General features: G+C 50.9%; 1 protein-coding gene across 1 annotated transcript in view; it reads right to left on the bottom strand.

Annotated features, from left to right (window-relative positions):
- Positions 1-1,828: 1,828 nt before the first annotated feature.
- The window catches only part of LOC142463598 (serine protease 33-like), a 28,102-nt gene continuing 11,182 nt past the window's right edge, over positions 1,829-18,748 (bottom strand). Inside the window, exons 4-7 of the mRNA XM_075566549.1 lie at positions 15,760-15,928; positions 10,639-10,904; positions 3,130-3,299; positions 1,829-2,600 (exon numbers count right to left, since the gene is read on the bottom strand). Of these exons, the coding sequence (XP_075422664.1) occupies positions 2,304-2,600; positions 3,130-3,299; positions 10,639-10,904; positions 15,760-15,928 (902 nt within the window). The 3' untranslated portion in view covers positions 1,829-2,303. The remainder of the gene's footprint in view (positions 2,601-3,129; positions 3,300-10,638; positions 10,905-15,759; positions 15,929-18,748) is intronic.

Here is an 18,748-nt window from a genome sequence, read left to right as displayed (position 1 = left end):
CCTGCCAGGAAAATCCAAAGTTAACTTAGGAAAAGAGGGATCCAGCGCGCAACGGATTTCTAAATCAACAAAATGTATTTTGTGCCACACAACGTTTCGACCAACAGGTCTTTCTCAAGTCAATGCCTAGTCACTTGAGAAAGACCTGTTGGTCGAAACGTTGTGTGGCACAAAATACATTTTCTTGATTTAGAAATCCGTTGAGCGCTGGATCCCTCTTTTCCTAAACATACAATTGACAAAACATTTATGGTAATAAGTATAAATTTAAATACTTCAATAATAATAATAATTACTTGGTTATTTAGTTAAACCCTTTGGCCAAAGCGTGTGTGTGGGGGGGGGGACTCTCTTGGTGTTTGGGTCTGTGTGTGTGTGCGGGGCTCTGTGTTTGTGTGGGGGGATGGGGTCTGTGTGTGTGTTAGGGTCTCTTTGTGTGTGTGTGGGGGATCTCTGTGTGTGTGGGGGGGTCTCTGTGGGTTTATGTATGTGTGTGTGTTTGTGGGGGTGTCTCTGTGTGTGTGTGTGTGTGTGTTTATGTGTGTGTCTTTGTGTGTGTGGGGGGATCTCTGTGTGTGTGGGGGGTCTCTGCGTGTGTGTGTGTGTGGGGGGTTATGTGTGTGTGTGTCTTTGTGTGTGTGGGGGTGTGTCTGTGTGGGTTTATGTGTGTGGGTGTATTTGTGTGTGTGGGGGTGTGTGTGTGTGTGTGTGTGTGTGTGTGTGTGTGTGTGTGTGTGTGTGTGTGTGTGTGTGTGTGTGTGTGTGTGTGTGTGTGTGTGTGTGTGTGTGTGTGTGTGTGTGTGTGTGTGCCTCTCTCTGTTGAAGATATACAGCGCCTTCAATATAAGTTGATAATTGATCACAGCCTCCAACACTTGGCACATACAAACTGGAACACTTTATGAGCCGGGTCAGCATGGGATAAAGTAACTTCCAGGTGAGTGACCCCTGAGAAGGAGGCGCAATAACCAGAGCAATTTACTGTATGCAAAAAAATCCTTATCAATAAAAATCGGTATATTTATGGATTTACTGTATAAACACAATAGAAGTGGAAATAACTGCCCCCTGCCCAGCTGATAATAAGAATGTCGGCCATCGATCTCCCAGCTGCTTTAATTGGCCGAAGCTTCAGAAAACACTTGGAGTAGTCGGTCCAGCTGAATTAAATATCCACTGTGCATAACCTTCTGGTACCGCACCTGCTACATAGGTACAGTTTGGGGTAGGAATTCATCTCTCTGTCACCACCGCTGGACGCTCCAGCAGTTGTAAAGTTAATGTAATATGATAACGTTTTTGGTACATTCATCCTCGCTGTCTCTCCGCTGTTCTCAGGTGTCACGTATGCATTGACGAAGGTGTCACCGTCATTGTGTTACTAGGACAAAGATCTGTTTCGTCTGCCAGAAGGCATGGTGGTGCTTTGCAGGTCCACTATACTCAGAAAAGCTTCTGCCCGTGTCCTTTCACTGATGGAAGAAGGTTTCCTGAAACAGGCATGGAGCAGCGTGGACGAGTAAAGAACAAAGAGTGGAGGAGGCAGTGGAGAAAAAGAAAGGCGAAGAAGAAGACATACAGTATAAAGAGTAGAAGAAAAAGAAGAAGAAAGATAATAATAAGAAGAAAGATAATAATAAGAAGAAAGATATTAATAAGAAGAAAGAGGAGAAGAAAGAATTTTGTGGAAAGAGAAGAAATGGAAGAGAAGCCGGGAAAGTGTTCGGCAACGAAGCGGTTGTTACCCTGAGGAAGAGCTCATGGTGGAGAGGGCTGTGGATAATTTGACGAAGAAGAACCTCTGTGAATAAGTGAGACATCGCCATCATTGCGGACTGGATTTGGCTTTATTGCTGTTCACAAGTCATTGCCTCAAAATGTGTTCTCCAAAGCATCACCCCCATGCACACAAACACACTTCTCATGCTCTATATCCCTTCTTGTTTCCTGGTAGATGACCAGTCCAAGAGAAGCCAGCCTCTCCTCCCAATCCTTTGACTTGGAAGCTCTAGAGATACCAGGCTCAATATTGTGCCCCAGTGCCCTGAGAGAAGCCACTATAGAAGTGTCAGTCTTGGAATCCCGGCTTCAATCTCTTGAGGTTAATAGTTATAGAGGTGCCAGGTGCCGTATCCCTTCATCCATTTCTTGAGGTAATCTAATGCAGAAGTTCCACGTTCTGTATAATGGTAAGTGTCCTTCACGCCCCCTCTGAACGTGCCAGCAGAGCTCTTTATCACTGCTCCTTTTCCTCCTACTTTGGGGAGCAGATGTATGGTGGCTCTCATGTCCATCAAAGTGCTTCATTGAGTGACCATCAGCATCACGATCCATATTATGAGAAGGACGGGCGCACACTGAGTGGCTTTATTGGAGCCATTAATCTCTTCCAGGTAAGACGTACTGTTCACTTTACCTGTAATTTTCACATTCAGCAACGTGACCTCCGGAGCATTTTGCGCAATCCAATCCGCGTAGGCAGCGAGACGCATGTAAACTCCGGGGCGGTTTTTATTCCCGCAACCCTCCCCAAAACTCACCAGCCCGGCCAGTAACCAGTACCCATCCTGGATACAAACCAGGGGACCCCCAGAGTCACCCTGAAAAAAAAGGAGAAAGGACTTCATTAATATCTTATACATGAACACTTTGGGTGCCACAAGACGCAGCTCGTGCATCATGGGGTTCTGGCACGTCATGGGCCCTATGATGCACTGTAATGGCTACGTCTAGCCCTTAGAGGGCTTGTTTTCTTCGGGGAGATTGCGTCCTGCTCTTAATCTTTGTAGTGAAAAGAAATTGAAGAGGAGGGCTCTTCTGTTTCTGGGTTAAGGGCCGCCACTCGGAGGAGTAGTCATGTGACGAACCCCAAAGGGTTAATACATTTATAGAAGAGAATATTATAAAGAATACTGTACATCTAAGTTGTACTGAATGTCACTATGCCCCCTGGGCTACAAAGGATAGACTTTATAGGCAATATGTCCGCCTGTGTCACTTTGTCACCCTTCGTGTTTGGTATAACTTCAGTGGGCGATGGGTCTTCTCTGTCTGTGCCATCCTGTGGTGGGAGGGACAGGCTAAACGGGCTATAATTCCCTTCTGTGTCATGAAGGTAACATCACGCACCTGGCAGGAGTCTTTGACCCCAGATTTGTACCCAGCACAGATCATGTCATCTTGGATGATTGTCACATTGCTCCTGACATCAGACTGGATGTGATAAAGGTTGTCACATGTCTTGGCATCAATCAACGGCATGTGCACTTCCTGCAGGGTCTTGGGATATGCCAGGTCAACTGTGGAGAGGTTTGTAGGCTCAGAGAGGACATACAATCATTGGGATATGCCAGGTCAACTGTGGAGAGGTTTGTAGGCTCAGAGAGGACATACAATCATGGCTTTAACCCTTCTATTTCATCCCTATGCTGCCAAAGGCTAGTGACTAGCTAGCTGGTCGGCAGTCAGTTATGTTCCCTCAGTCTCACATTGAAATAACACGTGCTTACATTGGCACGGGCGGCCACTGTCATTAAGCCACTTCCTTCTAGCAGCGCCAGTAACTTGTACTTCTGGCATCCAGCTTCACCGTGGTGGTGGAGACCTCTTTGTCCTCACCGAGGAGGACGGCGAGGGTGATTTTTGGCTAATTTTGGTAAAACCTCCTATTTGGATATATTTCTTTTCATACTAGAAAGTTGCTGCTGGGGGTGAAATACAACTGCTGCTGTTTTCAAAAGAGCAGTTTGAAGTTTTTTCTCTGGGGTCCCAATCCTTATTAGTCTTCTCCTGCCGCCCCACCACAGCCACCACCACCATCTTCCCAACCCCCTTTCCAATATAATTAGACACAATTACCTGAGTGATCTATCATGTATACCTACTAATGCACAAACATCTGTATCTGTCCCCACACTCCCTCCCACCACACATCTGTATCTGTCCCCACTCCCTCCCACCGCACAAACATCTGTATCTGCCCCCACTCCCTCCCACCGCACAAACATCTGTATCTGTCCCCACTCCCTCCCACCGCACAAACATCTGTATCTGTCCCCACTCCCTCCCACCGCACAAACATCTGTATCTGCCCCCACTCCCTCCCACGGCACAAACATCTGTATCTGCCCCCACTCCCTCCCACCGCACAAACATCTGTATCTGTCCCCACACTCCCTCCCACCGCACAAACATCTGTATCTGTCCCCACACTCCCTCCCAACGCACAAACATCTGTATCTGTCCCCACTCCCTCCCACCGCACAAACATCTGTATCTGTCCCCACACTCCCTCCCAACGCACAAACATCTGTATCTGTCCCCACTCCCTCCCACCGCACAAACATCTGTATCTGTCCCCACACTCCCTCCCAACGCACAAACATCTGTATCTGTCCCCACTCCCTCCCACCGCACAAACATCTGTATCTGTCCCCACTCCCTCCCAACGCACAAACATCTGTATCTGTCCCCACACTCCCTCCCAATGCACAAACATCTGTATCTGTCCCCACTCCCTCCCACCGCACAAACATCTGTATCTGTCCCCACTCCCTCCCACCGCACAAACATCTGTATCTGTCCCCACACTCCCTCCCAACGCACAAACATCTGTATCTGTCCCCACTCCCTCCCACCGCACAAACATCTGTATCTGTCCCCACACTCCCTCCCAACGCACAAACATCTGTATCTGTCCCCACTCCCTCCCACCGCACAAACATCTGTATCTGTCCCCACTCCCTCCCAACACACAAACATCTGTATCTGTCCCCACACTCCCTCCCAACGCACAAACATCTGTATCTGTCCCCACTCCCTCCCACCGCACAAACATCTGTATCTGTCCCCACACTCCCTCCCAACGCACAAACATCTGTATCTGTCCCCACTCCCTCCCAACGCACAAACATCTGTATCTGTCCCCACTCCCTCCCAACGCACAAACATCTGTATCTGTCCCCACACTCCCTCCCAATGCACAAACATCTGTATCTGTCCCCACTCCCTCCCACCGCACAAACATCTGTATCTGTCCCCACTCCCTCCCACCGCACAAACATCTGTATCTGTCCCCACACTTCCTCCCACTGCACAAACATCTGTATCTGTCCCCACACTCCCTCCCACCGCACAAACATCTGTATCTGCCCACACTCCCTCCCAACGCACAAACATCTGTATCTGTCCCCACTCCCTCCCACCGCACAAACATCTGTATCTGTCCCCACACTCACTCCCAACGCACAAACATCTGTATCTGTCCCCACTCCCTCCCACCGCACAAACATCTGTATCTGTCCCCACTCCCTCCCAACACACAAACATCTGTATCTGTCCCCACACTCCCTCCCAACGCACAAACATCTGTATCTGTCCCCACTCCCTCCCACCGCACAAACATCTGTATCTGTCCCCACTCCCTCCCAATGCACAAACATCTGTATCTGTCCCCACACTCCCTCCCAACGCACAAACATCTGTATCTGTCCACACACTCCCTCCCACCGCACATACATCTGTATCTGTCCCCACTCCCTCCCAACGCACAAACATCTGTATCTGTCCCCATTCCCTCCCTACACACAAACATCTGTATCTGCCCACACTCCCTCCAACCGCACAAACATCTGTATCTGCCCACACTCCCTCCCACCGCACAAACATCTGTATCTGCCCACACTCCCTCCCACCGCACAAACATCTGTATCTGTCCCCACTCCCTCCCAACGCACAAACATCTGTATCTGTCCCCACACTCCCTCCCTACGCACAAACATCTGTATCTGTCCCCACACTCCCTCCCAACGCACAAACATCTGTATCTGTCCCCACTCCCTCCCTACGCACAAACATCTGTATCTGCCCACACTCCCTCCCACCGCACAAACATCTGTATCTGCCCACACTCCCTCCCACCGCACAAACATCTGTATCTGTTCCCACTCCCTCCCAACGCACAAACATCTGTATCTGTCCCCACACTCCCTCCCTACGCACAAACATCTGTATCTGTCCCCACACTCCCTCCCAGCGCACAAACATCTGTATCTGTCCACACTCCCTCCCTACGCACAAACATCTGTATCTGCCCACACTCCCTCCCAACGCACAAACATCTGTATCTGCCCCCACTCCCTCCCAACGCACAAACATCTGTATCTGTCCCCACTCCCTCCCAACGCACAAACATCTGTATCTGCCCCCACTCCCTCCCAATGCACAAACATCTGTATCTCTCCCCACACTTCCTCCCACTGCACAAACATCTGTATCTGTCCCCCCACTCCCTCCCTACGCACAAACATCTGTATCTGTCCCCACTCCCTCCCACCGCACAAACATCTGTATCTGTCCCCACACTCCCTCCCAACGCACAAACATCTGTATCTGTCCCCACTCCCTCCCACCGCACAAACATCTGTATCTGTCCCCACTCCCTCCCAACGCACAAACATCTGTATCTGTCCCCACACTCCCTCCCAACGCACAAACATCTGTATCTGTCCCCACTCCCTCCCACCGCACAAACATCTGTATCTGTCCCCACTCCCTCCCAATGCACAAACATCTGTATCTGTCCCCACACTCCCTCCCAACGCACAAACATCTGTATCTGTCCACACACTCCCTCCCACCGCACATACATCTGTATCTGTCCCCACTCCCTCCCAACGCACAAACATCTGTATCTGTCCCCACTCCCTCCCTACGCACAAACATCTGTATCTGCCCACACTCCCTCCAACCGCACAAACATCTGTATCTGCCCACACTCCCTCCCACCGCACAAACATCTGTATCTGCCCACACTCCCTCCCACCGCACAAACATCTGTATCTGTACCCACTCCCTCCCAACGCACAAACATCTGTATCTGTCCCCACACTCCCTCCCTACGCACAAACATCTGTATCTGTCCCCACACTCCCTCCCAACGCACAAACATCTGTATCTGTCCCCACTCCCTCCCTACGCACAAACATCTGTATCTGCCCACACTCCCTCCCACCGCACAAACATCTGTATCTGCCCACACTCCCTCCCACCGCACAAACATCTGTATCTGTTCCCACTTCCTCCCAACGCACAAACATCTGTATCTGCCCCCACTCCCTCCCAACGCACAAACATCTGTATCTGTCCCCACTCCCTCCCAACGCACAAACATCTGTATCTGCCCCCACTCCCTCCCAACGCACAAATATCTGTATCTGTCCCCACACTTCCTCCCACTGCACAAACATCTGTATCTGTCCCCACACTCCCTCCCAACGCACAAACATCTGTATCTGTCCCCACTCCCTCCCTACGCACAAACATCTGTATCTGCCCACACTCCCTCCCACCGCACAAACATCTGTATCTGCCCACACTCCCTCCCACCGCACAAACATCTGTATCTGTTCCCACTCCCTCCCAACGCACAAACATCTGTATCTGCCCCCACTCCCTCCCAACGCACAAACATCTGTATCTGCCCCCACTCCCTCCCTACGCACAAACATCTGTATCTGTCCCAACTCCCTCCCAACGCACAAACATCTGTATCTGTCCCCATTCCCTCCCAACGCACAAACATCTGTATCTGTCCCCACACTCCCTCCCTACGCACAAACATCTGTATCTGCCCCCACACTCCCTCCCACTGCACAAACACCTGTATCTGCCCCCACTCCCTCCCAACGCACAAACATCTGTATCTGTCCCCAAACTCCCTCCCTACGCACAAATATCTGAATCTGTTCCCACTCCCTCCCAACGCACAAACATCTGTATCTGCCCCCACTCCCTCCCTACGCACAAACATCTGTATCTGCCCACACTCCCTCCCACCGCACAAACATCTGTATCTGCCCACACTCCCTCCCAACGCACAAACATCTGTATCTGTCCCCACTCCCTCCCTACGCACAAACATCTGTATCTGCCCACACTCCCTCCCACCGCACAAACATCTGTATCTGCCCACACTCCCTCCCACCGCACAAACATCTGTATCTGTTCCCACTTCCTCCCAACGCACAAACATCTGTATCTGCCCCCACTCCCTCCCAACGCACAAACATCTGTATCTGTCCCCACTCCCTCCCAACGCACAAACATCTGTATCTGCCCCCACTCCCTCCCAACGCACAAACATCTGTATCTGTCCCCACACTTCCTCCCACTGCACAAACATCTGTATCTGTCCCCACACTCCCTCCCAACGCACAAACATCTGTATCTGTCCCCACTCCCTCCCTACGCACAAACATCTGTATCTGCCCACACTCCCTCCCACCGCACAAACATCTGTATCTGCCCACACTCCCTCCCACCGCACAAACATCTGTATCTGTTCCCACTCCCTCCCAACGCACAAACATCTGTATCTGCCCCCACTCCCTCCCAACGCACAAACATCTGTATCTGCCCCCACTCCCTCCCTACGCACAAACATCTGTATCTGTCCCAACTCCCTCCCAACGCACAAACATCTGTATCTGTCCCCACTCCCTCCCAACGCACAAACATCTGTATCTGTCCCCACACTCCCTCCCTACGCACAAACATCTGTATCTGCCCCCACACTCCCTCCCACTGCACAAACACCTGTATCTGCCCCCACTCCCTCCCAACGCACAAACATCTGTATCTGTCCCCAAACTCCCTCCCTACGCACAAATATCTGAATCTGTCCCCACTCCCTCCCAACGCACAAACATCTGTATCTGCCCCCACTCCCTCCCTACGCACAAACATCTGTATCTGCCCACACTCCCTCCCACCGCACAAACATCTGTATCTGCCCACACTCCCTCCCACCGCACAAACATCTGTATCTGTCCCCACTCCCTCCCAACGCACAAACATCTGTATCTGTCCCCACACTCCCTCCCTACGCACAAACATCTGTATCTGTCCCCACACTCCCTCCCAGCGCACAAACATCTGTATCTGTCCCCACTCCCTCCCTACGCACAAACATCTGTATCTGCCCACACTCCCTCCCACCGCACAAACATCTGTATCTGCCCACACTCCCTCCCACCGCACAAACTTCTGTATCTGTCCCCACTCCCTCCCAACGCACAAACATCTGTATCTGTCCCCACTCCCTCCCAACGCACAAACATCTGTATCTGCCCCCACTCCCTCCCAACGCACAAACATCTGTATCTGTCCCCACACTTCCTCCCACTGCACAAACATCTGTATCTGTCCCCACACTCCCTCCCTACGCACAAACATCTGTATCTGTCCCCACACTCCCTCCCAACGCACAAACATCTGTATCTGCCCCCACTCCCTCCCAACGCACAAACATCTGTATCTGTCCCCACACTCCCTCCCTACGCACAAACATCTGTATCTGTCCCCACACTCCCTCCCAACGCACAAACATCTGTATCTGTCCCCACTCCCTCCCAACGCACAAACATCTGTATCTGTCCCCACACTCCCTCCCTACGCACAAACATCTGTATCTGTCCCCACACTCCCTCCCAACGCACAAACATCTGTATCTGTCCCCACTCCCTCCCTACGCACAAACATCTGTATCTGTCCCCACTCCCTCCCAACGCACAAACATCTGTATCTGCCCCCACTCCCTCCCAACGCACAAACATCTGTATCTGTCCCCACTCCCTCCCACCGCACAAACATCTGTATCTGTCCCCACTCCCTCCCACCGCACAAACATCTGTATCTGCCCCCACTCCCTCCCACTGCACAAACATCTGTATCTGTCCCCCCACTCCCTCCCTACGTACAAACATCTGTATCTGTTCCCACTCCCTCCCAACGCACAAACATCTGTATCTGTCCCCACACTCCCTCCCTACGCACAAACATCTGTACCTGCCCCCACACTCCCTCCCACCGCACAAAGATCTGTATCTGCCCCCACTCCCTCCCAACGCACAAACATCTGTATCTGTCCCCACTCCCTCCCAACGCACAAACATCTGTATCTGTCCCCACACTTCCTCCCACTGCACAAACATCTGTATCTGCCCACACTCCCTCCCACCGCACAAACATCTGTATCTGTCCCCACACTCCCTCCCTACGCACAAACATCTGTACGTGCCCCCACACTCCCTCCCACCGCACAAACATCTGTATCTGCCCCCACTCCCTCCCTACGCACAAACATCTGTATCTGTCCCCACTCCCTCCCAACGCACAAACATCTGTATCTGTCCCCACACTTCCTCCCACTGCACAAACATCTGTATCTGCCCACACTCCCTCCCACCGCACAAACATCTGTATCTGCCCACACTCCCTCCCACCGCACAAACATCTGTATCTGTCCCCACTCCCTCCCAACGCACAAACATCTGTATCTGTCCCCACACTCCCTCCCAACGCACAAACATCTGTATCTGCCCCCACTCCCTCCCTGTTTCTGTCCCTACTTCTTTCTCAAATGAGTGTGATCTAATCAAGCCAAAAATTTAGGTATTCTCACTTTTAGCACTAGGACAACTACCTGCAAACATTGGAAGGCCGAAGAACTTTTTGGCCAAAAAAGGGTGAAATTCACAATACTTGACAACCGGCGGCAGACAGTTTTAACATCTCTAGTTAAGAATCCATCAATGCACCGAAGGGGTTAATAAAACATTCAGCAATAAGAATACTCACTGCCATACTTGACGGCTCCCCAGCCCGTTACCCAGCAGAGGAGTCCGGTGGGGAAGTCCACGGTGACTGCGGGGAGACAGACTGGGAGGATGTTGCTAGTGTAGTTCACCGTAGGCGCAAGCTCCACCAGAGCGATGTCACCACTGGATCCCTGTGCGGTGTAACTGGGATTCATAATGACCCTCTTCACCTTGACAAAGACCCCCTCATTCTTCTGGCTCAGTTGGTAGGACCCCAGGTAGATGGAAACGGAAGACACGGGGTACCTGGAGAAAGAGTTTGGTTCAGGAACGTAGATTGGGCGCTTCCTTGTAGGACAAGGCCAGGGTGCAGCGTTATAAACATGGTCACATGGAAAGTCCCACCATGCACAGCTCCCTAACGTGCGGTAACCATTACTGCTGGATACCCGCCCTCCCAGTGAATGGTGGCCAATAATAGCTATGGACCTCCGGTACAAACGGTGAGCCTCTGCTAGAAGAGGTTACAATGTAACTCTCCGTGCCCTTGCACACTAACACGAGGGGACGGAAGATTCAGGCACAAGAACCCGCTCCTTTAAAAGAGCCAATCCAATCAAAAATATATCAATATACAGCCTTCGATTACCTTTAGTTGAGAACTAATTACCTGAGCTGCCGATCAATCAGTTCTCCCGTAATCGATCAGCAAAATCCTGCTTCCCATGGGTTCACTAAATGGCTGCCTTTCAGTTTGAATCAATCCTTTAGTGAGTGTAACTCAGCAGCTACAATGTATCCTGACAATACTAAGGTATTGCCTACTGTTACAGTTTGCAGCTAGACGAGCCTCTTCAGCTCAGCATGGCAAGCACTGACAAGGAAGAAAAGAACAGACTGCACACTCTATAGCTAGAGATTGTGTGTCACGGACCCCCTAACCCCTAACAAAAAACTAGAAGCGTTTCTCTGCAAAAACAGCCAATGACAAGCTGGGGGGGACCCCGTGTCCCTGAAACGGTGGTAGTTTTATGCGCCGTATTCTATGTGTTTCGTGCAATGAAGGTAGAGTATTCTGCCTAAGAAATGAGCGCAGTTCTTCTTCCTTCCTGTAGAGCAGCAGGGGCGGCCAACTCCAGTCCTCAAGGGCCACCAACAGGTCAGGTTTTAAGGATATCCCAGCTTCAGCACAGGGGGCTCAATAGTGGAAGACTGAGCCACTGATTGCATCCCTTGTGCTGAAGCACAAACTGCTTGAGCCACCTGTGCTGAAGCAGGGACAGATTAAGACACGTGCTGAAGCAGGGACAGATTGAGCCACCTGTGCTGAAGCAGGGACAGATTGAGCCACATGTGCTGAAGCAGGGACACATTGAGCCACTTATGCTGAAGCAGGGACAGATTGAGCCACCTGTGCTGAAGTAGGGACAGATTTAGCTACCTTTGCTGAAACTGGGACTGGCTGAGCCACCTGTGCTGATGCAGGGATATCCTGAAAACCCAACCTGTTGGTGGCCCTTGCCACTGGGAGTTGGCCAGCCCTGCACTAGTGTAATACTTTTGACTTGGTTCCACAGTCAATGTTACTATCCTGCCCATGACAATATCCCGTGTGTGAGACCCTATCCCGTGTGTGAGACCCTATCCCGTGTGTGAGACCCTATCCCGTGTGTGAGACCCTATCCCGTGTGTGAGACCCTATCCCGTGTGTGAGACACTATCCCGTGTGTGAGACACTATCCCGTGTGTGAGACCCTATCCCGTGTGTGAGACCCTATCCCGTGTGTGAGACACTGTCCCGTGTGTGAGACACTGTCCCGTGTGTGAGACACTGTCCCGTGTGTGAGACATTGTCCCGTGTGTGAGACCCTATCCCGTGTGTGAGACCCTATCCCGTGTGAGACCCTATCCCGTGTGTGAGGCCCTATCCCGTGTGTGAGGCCCTATCCCGTGTGTGAGGCCCTATCCCGTGTGTGAGGCCCTATCCCGTGTGTGAGACCCTATCCCGTGTGTGAGACCCTATCCCGTGTGTGAGACCCTATCCCGTGTGTGAGACCCTATCCCGTAACAATCTCCTACACTATACTGTCAGTATTGTATATTATCTGCAATCGCAAAGCGCACAATCAGCGGTGACTGGCCTCGGGGAGACTGGCCTCGGGGAGACTGGCCTCGGGGAGACTGGCCTCGGGGTGACTGGCCTCGGGGTGACTGGCCTCGGGGAGATGGGAGACTGGCCTTGGGGAGACTGGCCTCGGGGAGATGGGAGACTGGCCTCGGGGAGACTGGCCTCGGGGAGATGGGAGACTGGCCTCGGGGAGACTGGCCTCGGGGAGATGGGAGACTGGCCTCGGGGAGACTGGCCTCGGGGAGACTGGCCTCGGGGAGAAGGGAGACTGGCCTCGGGGAGACTGGCCTCGGGGAGATGGGAGACTGGCCTCGGGGAGACTGGCCTCGGGGAGATGGCCTCGGGGAGAAGGGAGACTGGCCTCGGGGAGTCTGGCCTCGGGGAGATGGGAGACTGGCCTCGGGGAGACTGGCCTCGGGGAGATGGCCTCGGGGAGATGCTTAGTGACAGGGACCCTTCCAACCGGGTTTAATCCCACGGTGGGCTCCTTATGACCATGAACAAATCCCTTTATCTCCCTGTGCCTCTGTTACCAAAAAATGAGATTGCTAGCTCAGAAGGCCAGGAACGCATGTCTGTAAAGTTCTATGTACAGAACTGAATATTAAACAATAGCTATAGGCAGTTACATGACATGTCATAATACCATGTGTCAGGTTTATTGTGTTTGCTGTAATGTATCTGCCTTATTAATACTAGGTAAGACCACACCTTAAATATGGAGTATAGTTTGGGGAATCTCTGCATAAAAAAGACATTATGGAACTAGAGAGAGTGCAGAGAAGAGCCACCAAATTAATAAAGGGGATGGACAATCTGATTTTTGAGGAGAGGCTAGCTAAATTAGATTTATTTACATTAAAACTACAGAGAAGCCCAATGCTACATCCAATATGACAAAAATACACAGTAAAATACTTATATTTTCTCTTGAAAAGGGGTCATTTAGTTTAACCCTTTGGCCAAAGCATTGTAAGCCTGTGAGCCTTGTTGTGGCTCGCAAGCTTACAACGCTTTGGCCAAAGGGTTAAACTAAATGACCCTTTTTCAAGAGAATATATAAGTATTTTACTGTGTATTTCTGTCATATTGGATGTAGCATTGGGCTTCTCTGTCGTCTGTTGTCTACATATGCCACGCTCAATAGCTCTCCTTTTTGACACTTATATACATATATATTTTGTGGGGGCTCAGGGGTTCCCAAAAAGACCTTGCTGGGGTTCTGTGTGTTTGTTAATTTATTTACATTAGAAAAGAAGCATCTAAGGCTGAGTCCATAGAGGGGCCCAGCCACGCTCCTCCGCGCTGACGCTGAGGCACGCCTGCTCGGTCAGGAGCGATTCCTTGCACTGGCAGGCGAGCCAGCGTGTGCGATCGGGAGGCGGGGGGAGGCGGGGCAGTGACATCCAGTGACATCGCTGGGCCAATAGCCTGCGAAGCGCCAACGTCACAGCGTCGACGTCATGATGCTGCTTCGCGCTGATTGGTTGTTTTCAACTGACAGCGCGCTGAGAAACAGTTTCGGCTGTTGGCTGAAAATCCTTGTGCATCAGCACGCCTGCAGACGCTCGCGGGAGCCCCCTCTAAAGACATCCTCATTGAGGATGATGGGGCTCGCGTCCGCACGGCTCACCGCGGCTTGCCCCTCTATGGACCCAGCCTAAGAGGGGATATGATAACTATATACAAATATATTCGGAGACAATGCAAAGAGATCTCACAAGAACTATTCATCCCACGGGCAATACAAAGGACTCTGGGCCATCCCTTAAGGTTGGAGGAAAGGAGATTTCACCATCAACAAAGGAAAGGGTTCTTTACAGTAAGGGCAGTTACAGTGTGGGATTCATTTCCCATGGAGACTGTGATGGCAGATACAATAGATTTAGTTACAGTGTGGGATTCATTACCCATGGAGACTGTGATGGCAGATACAATAGATTTGTTCAAAAAAAGGTTGCACATCTTTTTAGAAAGGAAAGGTATACATGGATATACCAAATAAGAAAACGTGGGAAGGATGATGATCCAGGGAGTAATCTGATTGCCAATTTTTGGGGTCAGGAAGGATTTTATTTTTCCCGTATGAGATATCATTGGATAATGTGACACTGGGGTTTTGTGTTTGCCTTCATCAGGATCAATATACTGTAAGAAGGGATATAGGATAAAGTGTATGTTGTCTGAATTTAGCATAGGCTGAACTTGATGGGTGTATGTCTTTTTCCAACCTCATCTATTATGTAACTATATGTAACCTCATCTACTAAAAAAATGTGTCATACTAGTGATGCCGGATACTAGCGATGCCGGATACTAGCGATGCCGGATACTAGCGATGCCGGATACTAGCGATGCCGGATACTAGCGATGCCGGATACTAGCGATGCCGGATACTAGCGATGCCGGATACTAGCGATGCCGGATACTAGCGATGCCGGATACTAGCGATGCCGGATACTAGCGATGCCGGATACTAGCGATGCCGGATACTAGCGATGCCGGATACTAGCGATGCCGGATACTAGCGATGCCGGATTCTAGCGATGCCGGATACTAGCGATGCCGGATACTAGCGATGCCGGATACTAGCGATGCCGGATACTAGCGATGCCGGATACTAGCGATGCCGGATACTAGCGATGCCGGATACTAGCGATGCCGGATACTAGCGATGCCGGATTCTAGCGATGCCGGATTCTAGCGATGCCGGATACTAGCGATGCCGGATACTAGCGATGCCGGATACTAGCGATGCCGGATACTAGCGATGCCGGATACTAGCGATGCCGGATACTAGCGATGCCGGATGGTTATGACACAAAAGCTGGTGTCCAGGTGAGTAAAGGATAGTGTGCAATTGAAATGCCGCCTTCACACACATGGGAACTGTTTGCTATCCCCCTGCCTCCTCTTCATGGTCTTTCCCTTCTGATTAGACAAGCAAAGCCGAGAGGATCCGTAACCTGAGGAGGGTCATAGAGCAAGTGGGAGCAAGTAGAGATGGGAGCCGTGACGGTCTCACCCACTTACCTGCTGAGGCAGTGAGCAGCGGAGAGCACCCAGCTTCTACTGATGAGCGATCCACCGCAGAAGTGAACTCCATCCGACCTCAAGCTAACCTGCCAGGGCCACATGTCTGCCTGTGCGTCCTGCCCACCCATAATCCGGCTGGGGTTAGAGGCGTGAGGTTTCCCACACACTGCCGAGGGGAAGAAGAAACAGTCACAGAAGGCTCTTCTGTCATATCCAAGGTCACACAGGGATATAGGTCAACCTGGTCACTGCAGCGGTGTGGCATATACAGAAGGGCCCAGTGTCCAGAAGGATGGTCTTTCCAATCATAAATGAATGTAGTGACACAAACACGAGGACTCATTGTCTTGCAATGGTGAGGGGCAGCGATTGGGGGTTTGGGGAGAATAACACACGGTTACACCATAGGGTTATGTAATAGGACTTTTGTACAAAGCCATTTGGCAGAAAATTAATTCCGGAGGCTACGTACCTATGACCATAACATATTAACACCCCCAAATCCAGAAAGCATAACATCAATGTGTGAAAATATTAACCACTTCGTTTTTGGTTTTTTTTCCACTTCAAATTTCTTTATTGGGGTTACAAATTTTGACAGTATATCACAGCCCATTGTAATACAATTCCCCAACAGATTTTCTTTTTTATCGCAATCGTACGGTTATTAAATCTTCTTTGGTATGAGACAGAGACAATACATAAAGGACATACAAGACAAACCGGACACCGGACAAGGGAGGAGGGGGGAGGGAGGGGGGAGGGAGGGGGTGAGGGAGGGGGTGAGGGAGGGGGGGGTGGGGTCTTCTCAAGGTGTTTCTGCCGCCGTGAAGTCATTTTTCATCTTCTTTTCCTTGTAGATAATTCTTTTTTTTTTTTTTATTTATAATATTGCTTCCAACTCTAGTTTACCGCCTTAACTCTGTAGAGTTGGCTCATTGGGTTGCTACCCAGGGGGCTGTCATCTACCTGTTCGTCACTATATGTCGACTGGTCTCTGACCTCCAAAGGAGAACGCGTTCGCGACTATTATAGCAGGATTGCGGTGGCGTCCACCCCAGGGATGTCCGTCTGTGCTAGCCATGGTGACCAGACTTTTAGGAAGTTTGTGCCGGTGTCATTAACTAAACTCGTTAATTGTTCCATCCGGCAAACATGCCAAATTCGATTTCGAATCTTGGGGATAACTGGGATTACTGGCTGCTTCCAAAGTGCTGAACCACTTTGTTTTTAAAGTAGTATGTCATTTTTAATTACAACCTATCATTTTTACATTAATTTTATAAATTTGTGTAACCTAGAAGACTAAAGACCTATGTCTACAATGGTCATTATAATGACAGAATGACCGCCAACCAAGCAGTCACGCTCAGCCCGAATCAGACCAGTGGCAAGCAGTCACGCTCAGCCCGAATCAGACCAGTGGCAAGCAGTCACGCTCAGCCCGAATCAGACCAGTGGCAAGCAGTCACGCTCAGCCCGAATCAGACCAGTGGCAAGCAGTCACGCTCAGCCCGAATCAGACCAGTGGCAAGCAGTCACGCTCAGCCCGAATCAGACCAGTGGCAAGCAGTCACGCTCAGTCCGAATCAGACCAGTGGCAAGCAGTCACGCTCAGCCCGAATCAGACCAGTGGCAAGCAGTCACGCTCAGCCCGAATCAGACCAGTGGCAAGCAGTCACGCTCAGTCCGAATCAGACCAGTGGCAAGCAGTCACGCTCAGCCCGAATCAGACCAGTGGCAAGCAGTCACGCTCAGCCCGAATCAGACCAGTGGCAAGCAGTCACGCTCAGCCCGAATCAGACCAGTGGCAAGCAGTCACGCTCAGCCCGAATCAGACCAGTGGCAAGCAGTCACGCTCAGCCCGAATCAGACCAGTGGCAAGCAGTCACGCTCAGCCCGAATCAGACCAGTGGCAAGCAGTCACGTTCAGTCCGAATCAGACCAGTGGCAAGCAGTCACGCTCAGCCCGAATCAGACCAGTGGCAAGCAGTCACGCTCAGCCCGAATCAGACCAGTGGCAAGCAGTCACGCTCAGCCCGAATCAGACCAGTGGCAAGCAGTCACGCTCAGCCCGAATCAGACCAGTGGCAAGCAGTCACGCTCAGCCCGAATCAGACCAGTGGCAAGCAGTCACGCTCAGCCCGAATCAGACCAGTGGCAAGCAGTCACGCTCAGCCCGAATCAGACCAGTGGCAAGCAGTCACGCTCAGCCCGAATCAGACCAGTGGCAAGCAGTCACGCTCAGCCCGAATCAGACCAGTGGCAAGCAGTCACGCTCAGCCCGAATCAGACCAGTGGCAAGCAGTCATGCTCAGCCCATCCAGCCACCCCGCTCCGGGGCTGAGAGGGGCTGCCTGACACTGTTCTGATTCTGAACTGGGGGCACATCGCAAGGGAAGCACTGCAGTTTGTTCATACGTGGGAATGGGCCAGGAAAAAGGGTACTAATTCCCCAAACGTTACCCCCCTTCTTGCCTGTGTTGTTGCACTTTTGCATGATGCTATTGTTTCTTACAAACAGCGTACCTCACCTATTAGTAAACAGGACTTTTTGGCATGGTGCCTTTATTCCTCCTCGTGCGTAGTGTCTCTTTTTCTAGTGTCTTTCCAGCATGTGGATTTTGACACAGTATTGTTAGGAAGGAAACCCCTGGGAGATCCCTGCTTTCCGTGTCTTCTTTATGTATTTGAGTCTTGTTAGTAGTTTTTTTTACCTGTATGCATTTCTCTACTTGTGAGCAGTAAGACATATTGATCTATGATCAATGACTTGTCTTATCTTCCTTACACTAGTGCAGCTGAATGATACTGTATTGCATCCTCATGCCGTGTTAGTGCTAATGAATGATTCATTGTCTGTTCCTATCTCCTTTGTCCGATAGGAGGAGTTTGTGTGGCTCTTACCATGATTAGTGGTATTGCTGAGGCTGCTTCTCTCCGTGGTGGAGGGGATGACATTGTGGCCCAGTGTTGTGGCTGTACT

This window comes from Ascaphus truei, chromosome 11, assembly GCF_040206685.1.
Source record: "Ascaphus truei isolate aAscTru1 chromosome 11, aAscTru1.hap1, whole genome shotgun sequence".
Classification (NCBI taxonomy): domain Eukaryota; kingdom Metazoa; phylum Chordata; class Amphibia; order Anura; family Ascaphidae; genus Ascaphus; species Ascaphus truei.
The sequence above is the reverse complement of the archived record's forward strand: the minus strand, read 5'-3'. Positions and strand labels throughout refer to the sequence as shown.